This window comes from Microtus oregoni, unplaced genomic scaffold (assembly GCF_018167655.1).
Source record: "Microtus oregoni isolate MIOR12 unplaced genomic scaffold, Mior012 000013F_ref0000133, whole genome shotgun sequence".
In the NCBI taxonomy this organism is placed as follows: domain Eukaryota; kingdom Metazoa; phylum Chordata; class Mammalia; order Rodentia; family Cricetidae; genus Microtus; species Microtus oregoni.
Genome location: NW_024543072.1, coordinates 35,651,760 through 35,661,156, shown reverse-complemented (window position 1 = coordinate 35,661,156; position 9,397 = coordinate 35,651,760). Strand labels below are relative to the sequence as shown.

General features: G+C 39.7%; 1 protein-coding gene across 1 annotated transcript; it reads left to right on the top strand.

The window, feature by feature from the left end:
* Positions 1-1,796: 1,796 nt before the first annotated feature.
* LOC121454935 (40S ribosomal protein S25-like) lies at positions 1,797-2,174 on the top strand. Its single transcript, XM_041662337.1, has one exon. It carries the CDS (start codon positions 1,797-1,799, stop codon positions 2,172-2,174), a length of 378 nt encoding a protein of 125 aa, XP_041518271.1.
* The last annotated feature ends 7,223 nt before the right edge of the window (positions 2,175-9,397 follow it).

The following is a 9,397-nucleotide window of genomic DNA, read 5'->3' as shown; positions in this document are numbered from 1 at the left end:
CTCTAATTGCCATCATATGAGCTTTTGTTTGATTTAAGATTTTTTTTCCTCTAAAGGACCAACTGAGTACCACCTTTGACTTCAGAGCATATCTTCAAGACACAAAAGCCACAATAGACATAAATTGGCTGTCATGGGCACGTAGCTGCTAATGACATATTCTGATGACACTTAAACATTGGACATACTTTTGGTTTGGAACTCAGACATCCGCTCATTTCCCAGCTCTATTTAGTCTGACAAGTCACATCGTGAAAGTTAGTTATGTCTTTGAACTTAATTTCCTCATTCATAAATAATCACCTGTATCGTCGATGTGAAGATTAGTCGAGACAGCCTTTGTCTCGGGCTCGATGCAGAACAGGCAAGGCAGATTTTCGAAACTGGGTGTATCAAGCCAGAGCTCAAACTCTTGATATCACATTTCAAAAAGGATTTTAATCTCATTGAAGAAAGGACTCATATCTTATTGAGAACTACTTTGCATATAACTTGGTACCTAGTGTGCGGCAGGTCAAAGTGGAACTGTGCAAATCCATACTTGTGGCACTGAATTGCTTCCAACTGTTATTCATAAGCTGAGAGAATGAAGACCATTTCTCCAGGAAAATGAAACTTTAGGTATAAGGAACTATAATTAATTTACAAAAATAAGGCATACCAAAACAACTCCCCTACTAAATATTATTTGAGCAACTGTCAAAAATAATAAAAAAGAACTAAAGGCATAGATAAAGTACTCCTTCATTTTAATAAGGCTGTTGGCAAATTTAACAATGTGGATTGGGTTTGAGGCAAATTAAGGAGAGCTCAAATCCAATTAAACTGGCTCCATGAGTAGGTTGGCTTTTGGGCCACATGTTTTGAAGCATGTGTCAGGAACGATTTATCCAGCAGTTTAGTAACATGACTGAGAATCCAGGTTCTTCTATTTTTCTTTTTTTCTGACCTGACAATAGTGTCTGCTTCATCTTGCATGTGAATAGCTCTGGTGAAAAGTGGACTTCATTCTTTTCACGCCTACCTAGAAAGACAATGTGTTAAGAGAACATGTCATTCTAAGTGAGAGAATATGCCATTCCAAATGTTGAACATATTTTTGCCAACATAATGTGCCCATTTCTTACCCAGTCTTTGTTGTCAGTGAAATGCTTTGCATGGATAGGGCATGACCAGGGGTCCTGGAAAGGGATAGGTATTATGGCTGAACTCGGGGACCAATTCCTCACATTTTCTTGTTTCTACATAGGGATGGGAGAGTAGTATGGAGAAAGCATGGTGGGACAAGGGACATGTCTCTAGCTATGTGGATATTGTTAGTGTACGCTTTAGTTGGATCAGTTAGTAGTTTAAGGATTAACAGATTAGAGAAATGTATATATCACATACTCCAGGAGTCTTCCTCTCCTTCATTCCATCAGCTTGGATTGGGTTAGGTGAACTTCTATCCTGCTATCATACACAGATACACATCATTTCACATAAATCACAAAGTGAATTATACTATCTATGTGACCATTTTGCCATCAACTTATAAAGCTTTTGAAATCAGATCTTTTTATTCATTTGTCTCCCCTTCAAGAACCTGACACTGTCATAAGCTTAGAGCTCAATTTTCAAAATGTTTAGTGAGCGAACCAAAGGATGGGCTTCAAGAGGGAAGATTTCAAATCTTAATACACGAGGTAAAGAAACTTTGTAAATGAATGCAAATGTATTGTGAAATTGGCTAGGTTTCTGGGACTGTTGGCGAGCTGGGCTTCCGCAGTGGTCGTCGCCACTCTCCGAGCTTCATCATGCCACCCAAGGATGACAAGAAGAAGAAAGATGCTGGAAAGTCGGCCAAAAAAGACAAAGACCCAGTAAATAAGTCCGGTGGCAAGGCCAAAAAGAAGAAATGGTCCAAAGGCAAAGTTTGTGACAAGCTCAACAATCTAGTCCTGTTTGACAAGGCTACATATGACAAACTCTGTAAGGAAGTGCCCAACTATAAACTTATTACTCCAGCCGTGGTCTCTGAGAGACTGAAGATTCACGGTTCCTTGGCCAGGGCAGCTCTTCAGGAGCTCCTTAGTAAAGGGCTTATCAAGCTGGTCTCAAAGCACAGAGCCCAAGTAATTTACACGAGAAACACAAAGGGTGGAGATGCTTCAGCTGCTGGTGAAGATGCATGAACAGAACTCACCAAGGCCAGCTGGCCTAGGTCTGAAAAAGCATGGGATAAATCCGGACTAGCTGAACATAGCGGACAATGAGGAATACTGAGAATTCAAGAACAATTGCAGTGGGTTTTTGATCCTACTGCACGTACTGGCTTTGTGGGAGCCTAGGCAGTTTGGATGCTCACCTTACGAGACCTGGATAGAGGTGGGCAGTCCTTGGGCTTCCCACAGGTCAGGGAACCCTGATTGCTCTTCGAGCAGATGAGGGAGGGGGACTTGATCGGGGGAGGGGGAGGGAAATGAGAAGCGGTTGCGGGGACGAGGCAGAAATCCTTAATAAATAAATAAATTTAAAAAAAAATGAAATTGGCTAGCAGTGTTCATTACATAACTTTTAAAAAATGCACACTGGAATAAGGTCTAGTTAAGATTCTTCCTTCTCCTGAAATTCAAAGATTTTCTGAGTTTACTAATGCTGATTCCAGTGTATACTTTGTGATGTGACCCAGATGTCTCCCATAGATGTTAAGACACGCTGGGGAACAAGACGGTCCTTGTTTGGTTCATGAGAATTTGGGCCTTCTTTACAGAGGCATAAGCTCTAGAAAGAAAGAATATTCCATTCCTTTTGCCAGTCATGATGATTGTGATCTGACATGTACTTGGCATTCTCTGTCGGCTTATGGGTTAGATGCCGAGACAGCAAGAAACATAAAGAAGTTTCATGAGCCAATATTGTAAAAGGGAAGCGGGGAAACTTCTTGCCAGCTTGAGCGATCAAGTGATCAAATAAGTAAAAGCAGAAGTTGATATAGGGGATGCTCAATGCTTACCTAGTGTTGAGCACTGGGCAGGCTTTCTAGCTAAGAGGTAATGCATATTTAGAAATAAGATTCCTGCCTACATTAAAGTTTAGAGTTTGGTTACATATTTGTTGAGCACATATGCATAAATATACACACCGAGAGATAGTACAAAGCAACATTCAAAGCTGTGGGGAACAATGAGAAAATAGAGAATGGGTTACATGAAGTTCCTTTTTCCTCTCTTGCTCCTAACATGTGGTAGCTTGTTCAGCTCATTCTGTTTCTGGCATTAATTCATTCTATTAGAACTGACTTTCTTGAGTCTGTGACCTCCTGGTTATTCTATGCAACTTCAGTGCTGACTTTTAGAGTCATGTTTTAACATCATATTCTTAGGTATAAAAGTCACATACTTCTATTTCAGTGGCCATTCATATTTATTCTTGTGTTATATATTAGACTTTAATATTTATTTTATTTTTGATAGCTGTATATCTATCTATATGTAGGGGGAAGTTTCTGTCCCATGAGCCACACCTAAATAACCACACAGAGACTTAATATCAATTATATAAACTTGGCCATACCTTAGGCTTGTTACTAAGTAGCTTTTTACAGCTTAAATTAGCCCATTCCCATTAATCTACATAATGCTATGTGGCTTGTGACTTTACCTGTCCTCCAGCATGTCTTGCTCCTTCTTCGTCTTTTGGCGACTCTGACTTTCTTCTTCACAGTGTTCTCTCTGTCTGGCTCTTGCCTATACCTACTACCTAACTATTGGATAATTAGCTTTTAATTAAACAAATCAGAAGGCACCTTGCCAAAGACACATCTTCTGAGTACAAAAAGATTGTTCTACAACATTTCCCCCTTTTGTCTAAATAAAAGGGAAAGGATTTAACTACAACATGGTAAAACTATATATAATAATAACAATTGTCAGGTAAGATTACATTTACAATGTTCAGTCCACATGCATTTTGCAATTTTGGAGAAAATACTCCATTATTTGTCTTATCTTGGCAAGTCCAAAGTTCTGTGTCTAATTTACCTTCTATCATAACTAAGGAAGGAAAATTATAACTAGGACTATCTCATCTTCAATTCCATAAAAGACCCCAGAATGATATAATGTAAGGATATAATACATTAGTAAACAGAAAATGCATTACAAACAACTTCTAAAACAATAAAAAATGATAGAAACAACTGGCTGCCTAGACAGTCTCCCAAGTTTTCTCTACAACATTGAGCTTCCATCATTGGCCTATAGGCCTTGTATATCTGACAGACATTTCTGAGGAGCAGGGAATTTTGAAGAACTGTCCTATCTTGTCTTGGCAGAGCTTGTCAGTCACTTTCTTTTATGTCCTGCTGGTCCAATTTTGACAGTATACTGTCATTAATTGAGTCAAGGGCAGTTTCTTTTCCCAGTGACTAGCTGTCGCCATAAAGAAAGCAAACTCCATATGGAGTTCTTCGATGCCCATCATCTTCTCTGAAGTAAATAGGTGTTTCCAGGAGCAGATGTATCTCACTGTCATGAAAAGCCTTACATTGTTAAAACATTTAAATGCCATATTCTGTAGGTCTTTGAAGTATGTGAAGACTATCTATCTATCTATCTATCTATCTATCTATCTATCTAAATATATCTGTTTAACCTTGAAAACATTACCCTTTTCTCTCTGCTATTCACTTCCTTCTTCTCAACCAATCCCCCTTCCAACTTCCACATCTTGTCTTCTTTTTTTATTTGAGGATGCGCATAAATGCTGTGTTTTGGTTTTTGAACTGTCTATGCCACAGCCAAAGGTTGTTTCTTGGTGCTTCTTTCCATCCTCTGGGTCTTAACCTTCTTGACTTCCTCTCTTGGATATTTCCTTAACCTTGAAAGGGGAGACACAGGCTGAGCACTCAAGAGTCACTTCTTTTTACCACTTTGACTATTTGTGAGTCTCTGTACTAACTTTGTCCTCTGATACAAGAATCCTTCCAGAGCCAGGCTGACAGCCCCACTCTCCCATGGGTATATTCCTATTCTGATGCGTTTGCTTTTGTTTTATCTTATTCTATTTGATTCTGATTCTTTATGTTTGTTTGTTTCCTAATAAAAAAGAGAAAGGGTGTGGGTCTGGATGGGAGGTGGGAGAGGAATCCATAGTCATAGTCTATGAAAAACTTATTTTTCATAAAACATGTAAATATTTAAAAGGTATTTAAACTTCATGTCCAGTTAGCAAAATATTAATAGTGCATCCCCCTCTAGGGCTTGTGATCTCTCTAGCAATATACTCAATAAAAGGTATATATTCTCTCTCAGTGGAGTGGGCCTCAAATCCAGTTAAAAAGCAATTGGTTGTACTGAAACAGTCTTGCCACTACAGCGCCAGTGGGCAGATCTCTCCCAGAAGGTCAGAACTGTAGCACACAGGATCAATGGTTGAGAAAGACCACTGATGACTTTTGTCACAGTGGTTTGCTAGTACCTTCTGGTACTATAAGAGCTTGCCAGCAAGAAGGATGCTTCCAATTTAGTTCCCACTTGAATCTCTGTGCCTTGTATCCAAAGTGTATGGTATGTCCCACAATGAGGCCTTCCCATACAGTTCTGGAGGAAATCAAAGGCAATAGCAACACCTTGTATTATTTTGAGAGCCTCCGAGGAACTCTCTGGTCAACAATTCAGAGAGCCACCCTACTCTTGGCATTGGAATTTTTTGTTAAAATTGTTGACTTCTGGGAGTAGAGCCATCAAGCCATGCATGGTACCTCTACAAAAAAAAAAAACAACCAAGAAATTGTGTATGTTGATTAGTTTATATAGTTCTAGGTTTTGATGTGATTCTTCTATACATCTTCCATTTTGGTTGACCATCCCCATGACTTAAACTTTTCCTCTGTTCTCAGTACCCATCCTGATTTAAACCATTCTGTACCTAATATTTCGCACACTGTTTTCATATCATACTTTCTCACATTGCTACTCTGATCACACTGACATGAGCATCACTGGCACATGGTGTATATTTTTTCTTTTCTTTTTTCACTAACTTATGAGGTTTTCCATATGCTATTTCTAGAAAGTTACTTATGCATATGTGTAAATACATAGAAAAAAGATCTAGAGACAGATGCAAACTCATTCGCTCTGGTAGGGAAGGCACTACCACCTTTATATTTTATTCCATACTCATCTGTGTTTTTGTTTTAAACAACAAAAAAGAACTAGGTAAATTTTTAAAATATCTAAAAAGAGAATATTTCCTCTTTTGGGGCAAGCAAGCTCAGGGAATTGCTTAGGAGCCTGGAATTCTACTTGGGTTCTTCTATGTCCTTACTCTTCTAATAATGCTCTTGGCAACCTAACTCCTTTCCCTGCATGTTTTATACCATACACATCCTTCTCTGAACGATGTGCCCATCAGTTTCAGACCTCCACCTGCATCAGGGTATACACACACTCGACCCTAAACACTGAGATGAGTGTCTCTTCTTCTAGTAGCAAGCAAACTTAGACAATTTCTATTCAAATATATCCCCAATATATCCGAGTATGAAAAAATGGATAGAAGGATTCAGTCTGAATTGGTTTCGGGTGCATGCACAGTAACACAAAACGGGATCCTCCAGTCAATTTTTATCGATGATTCTCCATTTACTATCTCAAGCATATGCATAGTTAGACATGCATATAATTGAAATATGAGAAGGGGCATACACAGAAGAAAACATTATATGACCTAACCTCGCTATTAAAAGAGAATCAGGGGCTGTCTCACATGGTGGGAGAGAACTGACTCTCTCAAGGATCGGTCATCTCAACGCCCATGCCACTGCTTGCACACAGCTCATCTAATGCTAATGATGAATTATAGAAAACATAGCACCAACAAAAAGAACCACTCTCCCTACACCTGCTAGGAATCAAGCTCCTCCACACGCAGTAGTCAGGGCCCTTGAGGCCTCACTCATAAAGCCTGCTGTCAGTCTCAGCAATGCATTTTTTTTCTAATCTGTACTGTTGCTCCACTCTAAATAAAGTTGTCCTGCTAGTGTTTTATTTTTTTTTTTCAAATCTGTGAACTCTTCTTTTTCAGTTCTTCAGATACGCCAGCCAAGAATGTGGAAACACCTGGCGGAGATCCCAAGCAACAGTAACACTTTGCAATTACTAATGAAAGGCTTTTGTGACAGCCAAATTTCTGTTGCTCTGAAAAATGTCGAAGACAAACAGCTTGAAAGGAAGAAAGTTTTATTTTGGGTCACGGTTTCTGAGGTTTGTCTAAATAAGGTTTTTTATTGTTCCTTGAGAATTTCATACATGTATGCTATGTATTTAGTTCATAGTCACCCCCACCAAACTCTTACTGGATCACCCTTCTTCACACCCCCTCCAGCTGCACGTACTCATTGTATCTTTTATAACTCACTGAATCTAATTAGCGCACAATATACACACAAATATGAGGCCATTTCCTAGAGCATGGTCAACCTGCCATGGACCACACACTTAACAGAAGCTGAGCCTCCTCTAACAGCCATCAATTATTAATAGCACCTAAACTAAGAGTCAAGGCATAAGCAATGCTCCCCTGTTTATGAAACTGTGTCACTCATGGCATAGCATGCCAGGTCTGTTGCTATTATAGCTCTTAGAGTTCTCAGCTGGGTCAGATTTCTGATGGCTTCCCTCTCTCCGTAGCCTGCACAATACCTTCTGTTACTATGAAAACTGGCCAACAGAGAGAAGGCTTCTAGGTCCACAATAGCTTGATTTCTCCAAGTCCTGTTACCGATGATAGGTCTCAGAAATACCATCTGTCTCAGTCACTCTCCTATTGTCATGAAGAGCCATCATGACCAAGGTAACTCTTATGGAAGAAAGCATTTAATTGGGGGTTCACTTACAGTTTTGGAGGTCCATTATCATCATCGTAGGGAGCCCTGGCAATATACATAATGCTGGAGCAGCAGCTGAGAGCTACATCCTGATTTTTGGGCAGGAAGAGAGACTCTGGGGTTGGCGTGGGGTTTCAAAACCTCAAAGCCCACAGGCAGTGACACACTTCCTTTAACAAGGCCACACCTCCTAATCCTTTCAAATAGTGCCTCTCCCTGATGACTAAGTGTTCAAATATGCGAACCTATGGAGTCCATTTGAAATAAAACCACCACAGAGTCTTACCATTCAAGAGCAATAACAGCCTGCACTATTCTGGTTGTCTTTAGAAGCCTGTCTGACCAACAACTTGAAAGGAGATATTCAGTACCTGGTAGGGAGCTTTGTTTGGCAATGCATAGCTTCTGGGCAAAGCACTGTCCTTCAGGTAGAAATCACCCTGTTTAAACTGTTTTAATATATCTGTTAATTTATCTGTTAGGAAGTTTATCAAAGAATATGTATCTATATCAAATATCTTTAGTGTTAGCTAACTCTCTCCCTTCCCCTTTGGACCCCATTCCTATTATTTCTGTTCCCCTTACTCTTACTTGTATTATACTATCTCATTCACTTAAACTCTTTTTCCTTCCCCCAAATGACCCCTTTATAGCTTCCTGGCTTTAGTTTGTGGTCAGTGGGCTGCATAATTTGGGTACCCACAGTGAGGCACAGGAAGAAACTGTGAACCCCAAAGCAGCTTGAAAGGGAACAAAGCAGGGGCCAGATTCCAGGCTCCCTTTCAATGACGCAATACTGATCACCCCTTCCAGGAGGCCCTACTTCTTAGTCAATAAAGGCTTAGTCCACTCCTTTCTTTTGGCACCGCTTTCTGGTAACCAAATCTTCGACATATTACCCTCACGTGTCATTTAATATACAAACTATAATATTTTCTGATTCTGACCAAAAGATATCACTCCTATCCTTAGTGATGGCATGTGTGAAAGCAATTGATATTGTTATTTAATGTCCCTCTCCATACAGAAAGAATAAGCAGAGGCAAACACTGGTCTTAATTTTGTCTGGCAGCCCAAAGGTAAGCCTTTAACAATGGGCAAAAAAGTAATATATAATAATAATAATCATAATAAAATAACATATAGGGCTGGAGAGATGGCTCAGTGGTTAAGAGCATTGACTGTTCTTCCAGAGGACCTGAGTTCAATTCCCAGCAACCACATGGTGGCTCACAACTATCAGTAATGAGATCTGGCGCCCTCTTCTGGCCTGCAGGCATACATAAAGGCAGAATATTGTATACATAATACATAAATAAAAATAACATATAATATAAAGCAGATGAATGCCTTCTGAGCTGGGGGAGCCTTGGAGAAAGGGCTCTGTGTGGAGAGAGCATAGTGGGCTGAAGTTTTAATACCCATTCTGCTAGGTATAGATCTGCAGACCCACAGAATTCTGCTAGGTATAGATCTATAGACCCACAGGGTTCTGCTAGGTGTAGATCTATAGACCCACAGGGT